This window comes from Mustelus asterias, chromosome 2 (genome assembly GCF_964213995.1).
Source record: "Mustelus asterias chromosome 2, sMusAst1.hap1.1, whole genome shotgun sequence".
Lineage (NCBI taxonomy): Eukaryota > Metazoa > Chordata > Chondrichthyes > Carcharhiniformes > Triakidae > Mustelus > Mustelus asterias.
In genome coordinates this window covers 13207793-13224332 of record NC_135802.1, presented here as the reverse complement: position 1 = coordinate 13224332, position 16540 = coordinate 13207793, and the positions used below count along the sequence as shown (strand labels likewise).

The 16540-nt window shown below is 44.2% G+C and overlaps 1 protein-coding gene across 2 annotated transcripts; it reads left to right on the top strand.

Moving 5' to 3' along the window:
* The first annotated feature begins 49 nt into the window (after positions 1 to 49).
* Positions 50 to 16007, top strand: higd1a (HIG1 hypoxia inducible domain family, member 1A). 2 transcript variants are annotated; one of them, XM_078231618.1, is made up of 4 exons: positions 50 to 166; positions 11106 to 11213; positions 12690 to 12824; positions 14657 to 16007. In XM_078231618.1, exons 2-4 carry the CDS (start codon positions 11111 to 11113, stop codon positions 14728 to 14730), a joined length of 312 nt encoding a protein of 103 aa, XP_078087744.1. In that variant the 5' UTR covers positions 50 to 166; positions 11106 to 11110; the 3' UTR covers positions 14731 to 16007. The 2 variants fall into 2 exon arrangements, with proteins under 2 accessions (XP_078087744.1, XP_078087752.1); XM_078231626.1 differs by lacking the exon at positions 50 to 166 and adding an exon at positions 10690 to 10960.
* The last annotated feature ends 533 nt before the right edge of the window (positions 16008 to 16540 follow it).

The window sequence follows — 16540 nt, the reverse complement described above, 5'->3', positions numbered from 1 at the left end:
TGACGTCACATCCTGCGACGCCCGCGGGACGGATTGTCCGGTGAGGTCACTTCCTGTCCCGCACAGGACCCGCCCCCGAGGTGACATTTGCCGGCGAGCGGGCGCTGGGGGTTTAGTCCGTGCGGGAGTTCGGTGCCGTCAGGAGTCTCGATCACCCGTGGATCAGGTGAGGGGGATTCGGCGCTGGGCCCTGAGCTGATCTCATCGTCCCATTCTGGGGGTCCTGGTTAACGTTTCCCAGCTTCATCCACCAGCCCAGAATTAGGGGGCTGTTCTTGATCGGGGTCCATTAGAGAGGGGGGGGGGGGGCAAGAGGATGCCAGGGCTGTGACGGAGGAGAGCTTAATGGGCTGGCAGGGGTTGGGGGTGTTAATGGGTGACAGGGGGTGGGGGGGTGTTAATGGATGACAGGGGGTGGGGGGGGTGTTAATGGATGACAGGGGGTGGGGGGGGTGTTAATGGATGACAGGGGGTGGGGGGGGTGTTAATGGATGACAGGGGGTGGGGGGGGTGTTAATGGATGACAGGGGGTGGGGGGGGTGTTAATGGATGACAGGGGGTGGGGGGGGTGTTAATGGATGACAGGGGGTGGGGGGGGTGTTAATGGATGACGGGGTGGGGGGAGTGTTAATGGATGACAGGGGGTGGGGGGGGTGTTAATGGATGACAGGGGGTGGGGGGGTTGTTAATGGATGACGGGGTGGGGGGGGTGTTAATGGATGACGGGTTGGGGGGGGTGTTAATGGATGACAGGGGGTGGGGGGGGTGTTAATGGATGACAGGGGGTGGGGGGGGTGTTAATGGATGACGGGGTGGGGGGAGTGTTAATGGATGACGGGGTGGGGGGGGTGTTAATGGATGACAGGGGGTGGGGGGGTGTTAATGGATGACGGGTGGGGTTGGTTGGGGGGGGTGTTAATGGATGATGGGGGTGGTGGGGGGTTGTTAATGGATGACGGGGGGGTGGGGGGGTGTTAATGGATCTCGGGTGGGAGGGGTGTTAATGGATGACGGGGGGGTGGGGGGGTGTTAATGGATCTTGGGTGGGAGGGGTGTTAATGGATGACGGGGCTGGGGGGGTGGGGGGGGTGTTAATGGATGACGGGGTGGGGGGGGGGTTGTTGGGATGACAGGGCGGGGGGGGGCGGGTTTGATGGGATGACAGGGCTGTGGGTATTGGGGTTGCCAGGTATTGGAGGGAGAGGTAGGGCTGTGAAAGCATGGTGCAGAGGAGGTATCAAGGCTATGAGAGTCAGCAGACCGGCTACTTTGCCTGTGCAAGATTTAACTGTCTGAAATAAGGCTATGGCACAGTGTAATTATCACTGGACTAGCAATCCAGAGACCCAGGGTCTTTGGGGACTCGAGTTTAAATCCAGCCATGGCAGATGGTGAAATTTGAATTCAATACAAAATCTGGAATTAAAAGTCTAATGGTGACCATGAAACCATTGTCAATTGTCATAACCCATCTAGTTCACTGATGTCCTTTAGGGAAGGAACAAAGAACAGTACAGCACAGGAAACAGGCCCTTCGGCCCTCCAAGCCTGTGCCGCTCCTTGGTCCAACTAGACCAATCGTTTGTAACCCTCCATTCCCAGGCTGCTCACGTGCCTGCCTCCACCACCCTACTTGGCAGCGCATTCCAGGCCCCCACCACCCTCTGTGTAAAAAACATCCCTCTGATATCTGAGTTATACTTTGCCCCTCTCACCTTGAGCCCGTGACCCCTCGTGATCGTCATCTCCAACCTGGGAAAAAGCTTCCCACTGTTCACCCTATCTATCCCCTTCATAATCTTGTACACCTCTATTAGATCTCCCCTCATTCTCCGTCTTTCCAGGGAGAACAACCCCAGTTTACCCAATCTCTCCTCATAGCTAAGACCCTCCATACCAGGCAACATCCTGGTAAACCTTCTCTGCACTCTCTCTAACGCCTCCACGTCCTTCTGGTAGTGCGGCGACCAGAACTGGACGCAGTATTCAAAATGTGGCCTAACCAGCGTTCTATACAGCTGCATCATCAGACTCCAGCTTTTATACTCTATACCCTGTCCTATAAAGGCAAGCATACCATATGCCTTCTTCACCACCTTCTCCACCTGTGTTGCCACCTTCAAGGATTTGTGGACTTGCACACCTAGGTCCCTCTGTGTTTCTATACTCCTGATGACTCTGCCATTTATTGTATAACTCCTCCCTACATTATTTCTTCCAAAATGCATCACTTCGCATTTATCCGGATTAAACTCCATCTGCCACCAAGGAAATCTGTTGTCCTTACCCGGTCATGTGATTCCAGACCCACAGAAATGTGGTTGACTCTTAAATGCCCTTTGAAATGGAGGGCAGTTAGGGATGGGCAATAAATGCTGGCCCAGCCTGCTGTGCTCACATCCTGTAAAAATAAATGAATAAAAACGTGTCCTAGACAATGCAACCTGGGACATTAGGCACAATGATGGGAGATTGCTGTGAACTAAGGGTGGGCTACTGACCCTGACTGTATCCCCTCCCATTGTCTCCGCTATCCATCCAATCATCTGGGGCATGTACTGCCCCTTGAGTAGAGTCAGTTGTGGCTCAGTAGGTGATTCTCAGTCAACAGTCTGTGCTTTTATGCTCGAGTTTAGCATAAAACCTAGGCTACCCTTCAAACACAGAAGAGAGCCCCTCTGCATTGTCACATTGCTGTTTGTAGGGCATTGCAGGATTTTGACCAGGCGATGGTTTAAGAATGCTGATATGTCTTAAAGCGGGATATTGTGTGACTTTAGAGGGTGGGGACATTGTGTTCCCGTTCACTTGATGGGGTGATGGGGCTCACTGGGTTTTGAAGTTGATGTCAGAGAAGCTTTGGCAAGCTACTGCAGTGCATTTTGTAGATGGTACACACGGCAGCTACAAATCTACCAGTGGTGGAAGGAATGATTGTGGGAAGGTGGTGAATGGAGTACTGATCAAGTGGGCTGCTTTGTTCTGGATGGTGTTGAGCTTCTTGGGTGTGACAGTCGCACCTGGTCAGGCAAGTGGGGAGTATTCCATCACATTCTAGCCTCGTGGATAGTGGGGATGCTTTGGGGAGTTCATCACTGTTGGCTTGGAGTGCACCTTTGAACTGTTTTAATACTGCTTCATCGGAGGAGTTTTATTTTGTACGTTAAGCAAAGTTAAATCCTATGTATATATATTTTGATCTCAAGAAAAATATCAATGATGCGCTGTCCGTCTGTAGGTGCCAGTGCTTTTAATCTCACATTCGGAGGCGCTTTAAGATTTCTAAGCTATGTGTCTAACTTTATATCATTTTGTGATTGGTGGGATTGAAGATGGTAGAGGAATAATTCTGATACTACTTTCCATTCAAATTACGTGGTGATACCGTATTTGGGATTTTAGTCTTTGATTGGATGATCATCTGGCTGAACCATAGAACCCCTACAGTGCAGAAGGAGGCCATTCGGCCCATCGAGTCTGCACCGACAACAATCCCACCCAGGCCCTATCCCCATATCCCTACATATTTACCTGCTAATCCCTCTAACCCTCATATTTACCCGCTAATCCCTCTAATCTACGCATCCCGGGACACTAAGGGGCAATTTAGCTTGGCCAATCAACCTAACATGCACATCTTTGGACTGTGGGAGGAAACCGGAGCACCTGGAGAAAACCCAATGTCAGCCATGGTTCAGTGGGTTTTTTTTCCTTTAACCCTGAGTCAGAAGTTGTGGGTTTAAAGTCCCACTTCAGAGATGTGTACACAATCTGGGCTGGTACTAGCGCTGGATTGTCCGAGGTGCCAAAGTTCAGATGAGACATTAAACTGAGGCCACACCTGGCACCCCTGGGTGATGTAAAAGAAGCGGTGGCACTGTTTCATAGAGGAACAGGGACCTCTACCCCCAGCCTCTCTCCTGCCGCGACTTTGGCAGTATTTGTCAATGATATATTTCTCTTTTGTAACATCTATGTTCTTGAACTTTAAAAATGGTTTCCAGTTTGCTCACTGGCTTTCTGACTTATTAGAAAAAGCATTTGCATTTATACATAGTGTGTTTCATGACTCCTGATCTCTTGCGCTTTACAACCAATGTAGTACTTTTTAAAGTCTAGTCACTGTTATGTAAGAAACATGGCAACTAACTTGTGCACAGCAAACTCCCATAAACAGCAATGTGACAATGATAATCTGTTTCGTGTGATGTTGATTGAGGGATAAAGATGTGCGGGTTCGGTTGATTGGCCAGGTTAAAAATTGCCCCTTAGAGTCCTGGGATGTGTAGGTTAGAGGGATTAGCGGGTAAATATGTGGGGGTAGGGCCTGGGTGGGATTGTGGTCGGTGCAGACTCGATGGGCCGAATGGCCTCCTTCTGCACTGTAGGGTTTCTATGATAAATATTGGCCAGGACATGAAGGAGAGCTTCCTTGCTCTTCTTCAACATAGTGCCATGGGATCTTTTATATTCACCCAACAAAGCATCTTGGTTTAACATCTTACGTGATTTAATTTATTATTGTCACCTGTATTGGTATACAGTGAAAAGTATTGTTTCTTGCGCGCTGTACAGACAAAGCATACCGTTCATAGAGAAGGAAAGAAGAGAGTGCAGAATGTAGTGTTACAGTCATAACTCGGGTATAGAGAAAGAGAGAGTTTTAAAGAGTTAGAATAAAGTTTTAGAAGCATAGAATGAGAGTAAAAGTTAGAATTAGAAGATATGTTGGGCACCATCTTGGAATACATTTTGAAAGGTGGCACCTTGCACAGTGCAACATTCTCTCAGCACTGCACTGGGATGTCGCCTCTAATTTTTTTTTCTCTGCATGTGTGTTCAAGTCCTGGAGAGTGACTTGAACCTTGTGACTTACCAACTGAGGCACAACTGACACACAATTACTGTATTCAGGGACAGAGCCTGAACTGTCTGCATTAGAGTGGTCAAAACTTCAAACTGAAGGCAGCTTGATCGATTTGTGAGCACAAGATTCTGCCTGCTCCCCTACCACCCATACAACCTGGATTTTTTAAAAATCCAGATGAGTGATCTGATTTTTCCAGTATCATTCTGTTAGTGCTCAGATACAAACAGGTCGTGTCTTTTTTATTGGCGAGAGATGTGGTTTGAAATGGGGACTGTCGCCAATAAAATGGCATATGATCGAAGCACAGCCCTGTAGAAGGGTAGAGTTTTCATTTATATATGTTATACGATATGTTGGGACTTTTAATTTGGAAATAATGATTTGGAAATAAATTGGGCTTCAAGAAGCCACAGGTATTGTAGATGCCATTCAAAAGCTAGTGGAGTTAATAATGACTGGCAGTCAATTTCAAACAAAGCAGAATGAGAATCAGGTCACTCATTCTGCCCCAATGGTTCCTGATTCATTTTGGAACTTGCAACCACGGCGGCACGGTAGCACAGTGCAGGCGGCACGGTAGCACAGTGGTTAGCACTGCTGCTTCACAGCTCCAGGGTCCCGGGTTCGATTCCCGGCTCGGGTCACTGTCTGCGAGGAGTTTGCACATTTTCCTCGTGTCTGCGTGGGTTTCCTCCAGGTGCTCCGGTTTCCTCCCACATCCAAAGATGTGCAGGTTAGGTTGATTGGCCAGGTTAAAAATTGCCCCTTAGAATCCTGGGATGCGTAGGTTAGAGGGATTAGTGGGTAAATGTGTGGGGGTGGGGCCTGGGTGGGATTGTGGTCGGTGCAGACTCGATGGGCCGAATGGCCTCCTTCTGCACTGTAGGGTTTCTATGATTTCTATGAACCAATAAAGAAGATGTAGCTTGTTTCACAGACAGGCGTACTAGTAAATCACAGAAAAAGGACACAATCAGAGAGAGAAGCTTACCTTGCTGGAAACATGGAGAAAATGATAAGGCATATGGGGCTTATCAAACAGCTAGGCGTGAGGAGGAAGCCTGGCCTCAAGGGATATACTGCTCATTTCAAACAGGGAGCCTGTCAGAATCAGCATGCTGTCTAGGAAAGGTTAGGTGCTCACTAATAGGGACATTGTAGTGTGTTTCTTTTTATACTCTTCAAGAAAGAAAGGCAGCACAGTGGTTAGCACTGCTGCCTCACAGCACCAAGGACCTGGGTTCAATTTCTGGCTTGGGTCACTGTCTGTGTGGAATTTGCACATTCTCCCCGTCTCTGCGTGGGTTTCCTTCGGGTGCCCTAGCTTCCTCCCACAGTCCAAAGATGTGCGGTTTAGATGGATTGACCATGCTAAATTGCCCCTTAGTGTCAGGGGGACTAGCTAGAGTAAATGCATGGGGTTCTGCGGAAAGGGTTTGGGTGGGATTGCGGTTGGTGCAGAATCAATGGGCTGAATGGCCTCCTTCTGCACAGTAGGATTCTATGAAAGATTGGGCCAAGGAGAAATTTGATTAGTTAGCTCTGTACCTCTATTTGGTCACTTACTGTCAATAAAACAATTTAAATTATTCTGATCTCACGGGTGTCAGTCCAGCTGTGAGAAGAGTGGAGAAGTGCATGTGCTGTTAAACCCCAGGTTGCTGGACAGAATAGTTAGGGAGAAACTGTTTTGAGAACGAGAGGGCACAGATTGAAAGAGATTCGCAAGAGAAGCAAACGTGATGTGAAAAAAGTTTCTTCACACAGTGAGTGGTTCAGGTCTGGAATGTTCAGTCTGGAAGTGTGGTGGAGGCAGATTCAAATATGAAATTAAAGAGGAAATTAGATGATTGAATAGAAATAGTGTGCGAGGTTACAGGGGAATGGCATTAAGCCATGATGCTCATTTGGTGAGCCAATTCAGACACAATGGGCCAAATGGCCTCCTTCTGCACCGTAACAATTCTGTGATGTTATTGCATGATTAGATATTGGTTAGTGCGAAATATATCCGGACTGTTTACAGGACTGATTAGCACTATTGTACCTGGGATAATACTTAAAATAGATCTGAAATATGTAACCATTTTATATTCGAAAAGTAAGTTGAGAAAGTTTTCTTTATTGTGCGTCTCGATGTGATAAATATGTGGCCTTTATATTGGACAGAGTACATTTTGATTTTGCAGTGTCGGTTTTATAGTTGTTAAAAATCTGTTAATCTTTGCTTTGGTCCCCTTTTCATATATTAAATATATTTTGCTAAAACTAAATTGGTTACCTCTTCACAAGGGGGGGTAATTTTAAGATGAATGTATCTAAGACATAGTAGATTAGTTCACTCTTACCCTCCTCCTCAGTAAAAAGCTGGCACTGTACGACACTAATGTTAAAACAAATAGTTCTCTTCACTTGAAAATGAGAGGCTTCCTCTGGCAAAGCATTCATTGTAACAGAAAAGTTTCTTAAGTTCACCAGAAATATGTCAATATTTCTTATTATTTTCATTGAGCTGATTAAAGAAATTGAGACAACCTGTCCATTTTCTAAAAGTTCCGTTCGTTTTAGCACAGTGGTATTCGGAGTTGCCAGACTCTCACTAATGTTTCACAAGCTAACACCTCCTGCCATTTTGCACTCTACCAGAATGTACTCCAATTGGTCAATATTTAGCCTGGAAACGTTTAATTTCCCCTGAGCTGATCAATCATGTCATCTGGAAAGTTAAATTAAAGTAGTTAAATAGATACCACCATATCTGGATTAGTAGTCCAGAGACCCAGGTTAATGCTCTGGGGACCCAGGTTCAAATCTCACCATGACAATTGGTGAAATTTGTATTCATTAGACTTTTATTTCCAGATTTTTGTTGATGCCCTTGAGACCATTGTCATAAAAACCCATCTAGTTCACTAATGTTCTTTAGGGAAGGAAATCTGCCGTCCTTACCTGGTCTGGCCTACATGTGACTCCAGACCCACAGCAATGTGGTTGATTCTTAACTGCCCTCTGAAATAGAACATAGAAAAGCTATAGCACAAACAGGCCCTTCGGCCCACAAGTTGCGCCGAACATGTCCCTACCTACTAGGCTTACCTATAACCCTCTATCTTACTAACTTCCATGAACTTATCCAAAAGTCTCTTAAAAGACCCTATCGAATCCGCCTCCACCACCTCTACCGGCAGCCGATTCCATGCGCCCACCACCCTCTGAGTGAAAAACTTACCCCTAACATCTCCTCTGTACCTACTCCCCAGCACCCTAAACCTGTGACCTCCTGTGGCAACCATTTCAGCCCTGGGTAAAAGCCTCTGAGAATCCACTCTATCAATACCCCTCAACATCTTATACACCTCTATCAGGTCACCTCTCATCCTTCGTCTCTCCAAGGAGAAAAGACCTAGCTCCCTCAACCTATCCTCATAAGGCAACATCCTTGTAAATCTCCTTTGCACCCTTTCTATGGCTTCCACATCCTTTCTGTAAATGGCCTAGCAAGTTGGGGATGGGCAATAAATGCTGGCCCAGCCAGCAATGTCCACATCCCATAAATGAATTGTTAAAAATCGGAACAGGAGGAGGCCATTCAGCACACTGAGCCACTTCCTCCATTCACTTAGATCGTGGTTGATCTGTACCCCAACTCCATTTGCCCACTTATGTTCCATATTACTCGATGCCCTTACCTAACAAGAGTTGAGCAATCTCAGTCTTGAAAGTTTTAGTGGCCTTTCAGGCAAAGTTACTCATTTCTCGATCATTTATGTGGAGAAATTGCTTCCTGATTTGACATCTAAGTGGTTTAGCTCTAACTCTGGATTGCCCCACCATTGGAAATGGTTTCTTTCCATTTACCCTATCCAATTGTTTATCATTTTTAAAAAAACCCTTTGTGCAATTTGTCCTCGTAGCTTTAACCGTTAAGCCCTGGTATTATTCTGGTGATTGTGTTTCCACCCCTTCCAAGTGGCATGGCCAGTCCACCTAACCAGCACATCTTTGGACTTATGTGCATGCTTGCCACATTCTGCCAATCAAAACACACTGTTTATCACTACTATGTTTCCTGCATCCTAACCATATACCACCTGATTTTGGTAGCAAGATCATTCGAGGTTACCTAATACACTTGTGCAGAACCATATCAAAAGGATTTCCCCATATCGGCAACATTGATGGAAACTTCTTTATCCACAGTGCAAAAAATTCAATGAGATTAGTGCGACATGACCTACCCGTAACAAACCTCTGTTTATCCTTTGACCAGTTGATTCCTGTCCAATTGCTTAGTCACTCTGATAGATTCCAGTAACTTCCTCACCATAGTTATTAAACTGACAGCTGTGCAATTACTGAGTTCCCCTTTCCTTCTCAGATAACAGAGTGGTTTCGCAATTTTTCAATCCAATGATGTAATTATTTTTTATATTCTTTCACAAGATGTGGGTGTCACTGCCTCGGCAAACATTGATTGTCCATTCCTGGCCTAGCCAGTGATGCCCACACCCCATGAAGGATTGTTTTTAAATTGTGCCATTAGATTTAAACATTTTGCAATTTTTTTTTAGTTATTATTGTCACATGTATTGGGATACAGTGAAGAGTATTGTTTCTTGTGCACTGTACAGACAAAGCATACCGTTCATAGAGTACATGGGGAGAAGGAAAGGAGAGGGTACAGAATATAGTGTTATAGCTAGGGGGCAGAGAAAAATGAGCTTGATATATGGTAGGTCCATTCAAAAGTCTAATGGCAGCAGGGAAGAAGCCATTCTTGAGTCGTTTGGTACATGATCTCAGTTTTTTGTATTTTTTCCCCGATGGGAGAAGGTGGACGAGAGAATGTCCGGGGTGTGTGAGGCCCTTGATTATACTGGCTGCTTTTCCAAGGCAGCGGGAAGTATAGACAGTCAATGGATGGGAGACTGGTTTGCGTGATGGACTGGGCTATGTTCACGACCCTTTGTAGTTTCTTGTGGTCTTAGTCAGAGCAGGAGCCATACCATCCAGAAAGAATGCTTTCTATGGCGCATCAGTAAAAGTTGGTGAGAGTCATAGTGGACATGCCGAATTTCCTTAGCCTCCTGAGAAAGTAGAGGCATTGATGGGCTTTCTTAACTATAGTGTTGGTATGGAGGGACCAGGACAGATTGTTGGTAATCCGGACACCTAGAAAATTGAAGCTCTCAACCATTTCCCCTTCATCACTGTTCATGTAGACAGGGGCATGTCCTCCACTATGTTTCCTGAAGTCGATGACTATCTCCTCTGATTTACTGACATTGAGGGAGAGATTATTGTCATCGCACCAGTTCACCAGATTATCTCTTTCCTGTACTCCATCTTATCATTGTTTGAGATCTGAGGCACAGTGGTTAGCACTGCTGCCTCTCAGGCGCCAGGAACCTAGGTTCAATTCCGGCCTCAGGTCACTGTCTGTGTGGAGTTTGCACAACCTCCCCATATCTGCGTGGGTTTCCTCCGGGTACTCCGGTTTCGTCCCACACTCCAAAGGTGTGCAGGTTAGGTTGACTATGCTAAATTGATCCTAGTGTCGGGGGATTAGCAGGGTAAATATGTGGGGTTACGGGAATAGGGTCTGGGTGGGATTGTGGTCAGTACAGACTCGATGAGCCGAGTGGCCGCCTTCTGTACTGTAGGGATTCTATGATTTGTTTCATTCATCTATCAGTTACTCAGTTCTCTTTCTGCTTTTGAGTTTAGTGAGCCTCTCGGTTTTTTAACTGTTAACTCCACTTTCCAGCTGGAAATTTTGTCATGTCATTGTGACTTGACGATGAGTAATTCGGTGCTCATTTTCCTTCTTCCTTATTAAGAATAAGGTGTTCCTGTAAACCAAACCCAGAGTCTGAGGCAATCTGCAGCCAATGGCAAAGGCAGTGTAGAAAGCATGTGGTTTATGGGAATAGTGTGCAAGTACTTTCGACTTGTATTGCGCCTCTGTCAGTCATTCACAGTTTATGAATCAAATTGAAACCAGACTTACAAACTTGCATCAGAAAATTATCATACTTCCCTGAGAGGGAGAAGGAGAGTCTGTCAGAGCTTTGGGTGCCGACTGTAAATGTAATGCCTCTCCTTTTCTGTGACCTTTCTACTTGCTAACCTAAGGGTAAACTTCGTGTGTTGTCGCTGTTACGTTGCTGTTGGTAACATCACCAACAAAACTGATTTTTATTGGGTGTGATTGACTGTAATAATTTTTTTGCAGCCGTCATGTCTTCAAGTGATGCCAGCCTGCTCCCTGTGCTTGCCCCAGAAGATGACCAAACCTCAAAGCTTATTCGGAAATCCAAGGAGTCTCCCTTTGTCCCTGTTGGTAAGTTGCTTCCCAAAACCCCTTGATCCTAATCCCCATTTTCTCGATTGCTGTACATCAGTCATTGTATAGTAAATGACTGATCAAATACGAATTAAAAATAGGGATATTTCTCCTTGTGGGAGAGATCAGGACAAGGGACACAATTTAAAAATAAAGAGGTCTCCCATTTAAGAGTGAGTTGAGGAGAAATAGGTAGCGGTGTTCAAAATAATGAGTGGGGTGGACAGGCTAGATATGGAGAAACTGTTCCCACTAGCAAAAAAAAATCAAGAACAAAAGTGCACATATTAAAAGTGATTTGCAAAAGAAGCAGATGCAATGTGAGAAAAAAAACTTTTTTCCCACAACAAGTGGTTGGGGTCTGGAATGTATTGCCTGGAAGTGGGGTGGAGGCAGGTTCAATTGAGGCTTTCGAGAGGGCATCAAATGATTATTTGAATCGAAACAATGTGCAGAGGAAAGGACAGGGGAATGGCACTAAGTCACCATGCTCGATTGGTGAGCTGGTGCAGACACAATGGGCCAAATGGCCGCCTTTGCACTATAACAATTCTGTGAAATGTTTTCTTTGAGGGTGGTGAGTTTGTGGAATTCTCTTCCCTAAAGAGTGGTAGGGGCAGGGCCATTGAATATTTTAAGGCAGAGATACATTCTTGACTAACAAGGGAGTCGAAGGATTTTGGGAATAGACTGAATAATAAGAGCAGGTGAGCAGGAGGGGAGGCAATGGCGTAATGGTATTATCAGCAGACTAATAATCCATTGGACTAGTAATCCAGAAATCCAAGTTAATACTCTGGGAACGCACAGGTTCAAATCCCACCACAGAAGGTGGTGAAATTTGAATTCAATGGAAAAAAATCTGAAATTAAATGATGACCATGAAATCATTGTCAATTTTCGTAAAAACCTATCTGGTTCACTAATGTCCTTTTAGGGAAAGAAATCTGTCGTCCTTACCTGGTCTGGCCTACATGTGACTCCAGACCCACGGCAATGTTTTTGACTCTTAAATGCCCTCTGAAATGGCCGAGCAAGCCACTCCATTCAAGGGTAATTGGGGACGGGCAACAAATGCTGGCCCAGCCAGTGACGCCCACAGCCCATGAATGAATTTAAAAACAAAGGTCAGCCACGGCCTTATTGAATGGTGGAGCAGGCTCAAGGGGTGAATGGCCTTCTCCTGCTCCTAATTTGTATGTTTGTGTGTGTGAATAGAGCAAAGTAGCAGGAGTGCTGAGGCCAAATAAGTAAATATTTTACTTCAGCTGCTGGAATTCTGTGGCTGTTCAGTTAAACGCCGGTATCTTGAAAGAAAACTGCTTTATAGAATGGAAATTTAATCAGGCTGGGCTGTAAACTGTAGCAAGTGTAAAGCATGACCAAAACTGGCAGGATTTTTTTTTAAAGTGTGGATTTGGCCATTTTCTTCAGTTTCCAGCAAAACATTTCATTAAATTTTTTCTGTTCCAGGGATTGCCGGGTTTGCGTCTGTGGTGGCCTATGGACTCTACAAACTGAAGAGTCGGGGGAACAAAAAAATGTCCGTACATCTTATCCACATGCGTGTGGCAGCCCAGGGATGTGTGGTGGGAGCCATGACTATAGGTAATCTATATCCTCCAATGTTTGTGTGATTGCTAGTAACGAGCAAGGTCAAAAACTTGTGCTGTTTCGACACATCACGATTCTTCTTTTCAGCTTAAATATCCAACACCAAGTATGAAAAAATGTAACCCTCCCATATCTTTTCCCATTTTTGCTTGTCCTGAAGATGGAGACTGATGAGGGTTTGGTTCTACAGGCACTGACTATTCTTCAGTGTTGGAGCTTAGGCTACATTAGATTATACGAGTGAGGAAGGAAAAGCCTAATTATCCATGAAAGTCAGTATTTGTGTGTGTACCACGCTAACTCACCCCATATTCGTGTTTAGCACCACTCCAGCTTGAATCTGCTAACGCAACAGCAAATTGAGGGTAACTTTGCTTTTAAATATAGTTGTGGATCTACAGTGTCAACTTTATTTCAGCATATTTATTTATTTTATTTATTAGCATCACGAGTAGGCTAACATTAACACTGCAATGAAGTTACTGTGAAAATCCCCTCGTCGCCACACTCTGGCACCTGTTCAGGTACACTGAGGGAGAATTTAGCATGGCCAATTCACCTAACTAGCACGTCTTTTGGACTGTGGGAGGAAACCGGAGCACCCGGAGGAAATCCACGCAGACACAGGGAGAACGTGCAGACTTCGCACAGACAGTGACCCAAGCCGGGAATCGCACCCAGGTCCCTGGCGCTGTGAGGCAGCAGTGCTAACCACTGTGCCACCCTACATTTATAATATTATTCTACATTTAATACTGCATTATTTATCTCTATCTCAATCTTAAATACTACATTTTCTAATGATTCTGGGTCTTTGTTTTAAGACTTATGTTGGGAAAGTAGGTGTAGTTTGGTGTTTGGTGCCACTTTTTTTGAGTTTCAAAATTTTTTTAATGAATTCCCACGTTGTGTAGAAATTACAGCACAAAAACAGGTTGTTCAGCCCAATGATTGTTACCAATGTTTAGCCTCCACGTCAGCAGTAGTCATAATCCCTTGTGCATTGTGGATGAAGGCATTGTTTTATGAGGATCGGGTTGGGCCTGTACCCAGAGGAGTTTAAAACAATAGTGGGGAGGGGGGTGACCTAATTGAAACCTATATAATACTGAAGGGACTTGACGGTGGTTGCTGAAAGGATGATTCTCCCCTATGGGAGAGAAAGAGCTAGGTGATATCATAGATCATAGAATCCTACAGTACAGAAGGAGGCCATTCGGCCCATCGAGTCTACACCCACCACAATCCCACCCAGGTCCTATCCCAATAAACCCATGCATTTACCCTAGCTGGACCCCCTGACACTAAGGGGCAATTTAGCGTGGCCAATCCACCTAACCGCACATCTTTGAACTGAGGGGAAACTGGAGCACCTGCAGGAAACCCACGCAGACAGTGACCCAAGCTGGGAATTGAACCCGGGTCCCTGGCGCTGTGAGACAGCATTGCTAACCACCTTGCCATTAATGGGTCTTCCATCTACAACATATGAGGAAAATGTTTTTATCTCAAGAGGGTTGTCAGTCTGTGAAATTATGTTCCCCAGAGAGCAGTGGAGGCAGGGTCACTGAATATTTTTAATACCAAATTGACTGACAAGGAAGTCAATGAATATAAGGCATGGACAGTGCAATCGGACTAGCCATCTTATCCAAATGCGGCATAGGCTCGAGGGGCTGAATAGCCTACTCTTGCTCTTAATTCATTTTTGTATATTTCCTTCAGTCCCTTTACTATCAAGCAGGTATCTAAAATAATCTTATATGTTGACATGGTCTCTGCTTCAGCTGCTAACCTTGACTAATTTGCATCTTTTACTATTACAGGAGTTCTCTATTCGATGTACAAAGAATATTTCGTGAAGCCCAGGGAACAGAAAAACGCTCTACTTCACAAATGAATCTGGACCTGTATACTGCACTAGGAATTTAAAATTTTAGGCTTTCATGTGTACCTCACATTGAGATGATCAGGATTTCTCTTTTCACCTTGTACAAGTACTGTTCAGATATTTAAAACCTAGTTTAAACTTTTTTGTGTTTAGACAGTATTTTAACTTCCTATGAATAGTGGAAATATTACCTCAAAAAAGACTTCGTGATGCAGGGTGCAGAATATCACATTTTAAATCAAATATACCTATACTTAAAAACAACTGCATATTTGAACATTACAATCCTTTGGTACAGAAGAATTGATTAATTCCAGATTGGGGTGATGGAAAGTGCTTCAAACCTGTTTGTCATCTTGACTTATTTGGAGGGTGTTAGCTATGTAGATTAGACTCATTAACATCATCCAACTGACTGGTCGTAATTACATTTCCTTTTTTATTTGGTGCATTTCTCACCTGTAAAATACACCTTCCTGATACAATTCAGATTATCTTGTGATACTTGTTACCAGGTGCAAATCATACCAGGTACTCAATGCTCGGTTCATTTCCAACTAATTTGCGTGCAAGCTCTTTTTAAAAGCGCGCACGTATTTCTGCTCCAACTTTCAGTTGGATGAGAAGCAATTATTTTTCCATCATATTAATTTTTATTCGCTCATCAGAAAGTGTTAGTTTTCAGTGCATTCAGTATTCTGCAACTTTGAATCGAATGTCAAGTTCACGTTAAATTGCACAAATTTGGGTAGTGTTTTCAATTGGAAATGTTGGCAAAGAGCAAGAAAGGCTGGACTTTTATTTCTACATTGAAGCAGGGCTTTGATGGGTTTAAGGTTGTAACTTGGCTCCTAGTTATTAACCTTCAGTGCTGATCAACTTAAAGTGCAACTAGATAACATTGGGGCTCCAAATGCTTGAAAAATGTTAACCTGTGTGAAATTGAGGTGTATTACAGACTAATTTAAATATAGGATGAGTGTTTTTTTAGTAAAATATAAATTTATTGTGGTTATTCTCACTCCACATGAGAAACTTGATGGTCAACACATGATTGTAGTTGCAATCTATTCACCTTAACAGGTTCCAATGGGACTCGACTGCATCTTTTAACAATGTAATTTAGAGTATAAAACCCTTTATCGTTGCAATAGACACATCTTATTTAAAAAGTGCCTGAATTGAGGCTGTATTTGGTCAAATAGATGTATTTATTCATTATCTTTGTAACACCCATTTTACTGGAGATGTTATTGTACCATAAAATAAATGTGGCTTTTGCTGTTCTACTTTGATATTTTTAAAAAACATAAAGACATCAATGCAATGGGATTTGGCAGTTGGTATTGTCACTGGACTAGTAATCCAGTAAATCGGAGTAATGCTCTCTGGATGCAGGTTCAAATCCCACCACGGCAGATGGTGCAATTCGAATTCAGTAAAAGTCTGCAATTAAGAGTCCAATGGTGACCATGAAACCATTGTCAATTGTCATAAGAACCCATCTGCTTTGCTAATGTCCCGTTAGGGAAGGAAATCTGCTGTCCTTACCTGATCTGGTCTACATGTGACTCCAGACCCACAGCAATGTAGTTGACTCTTAATTGTCCTCTGAAATGACACAGCTCAGTTTAAAGGCAACAAATACTGGCCTAGCCGGTGATGCCCACATCCCATAAATGATTTTTAAAAAAATTTGGGAGTACTTCGCATAAAAGGTCAGTTCTGTTCTAACCTGCATATATAATTCAGGTCCACACTCCATTAATAGAGAATATATACTGTTCTTTTCATATTCTCCTGAGATCCCAACATACTT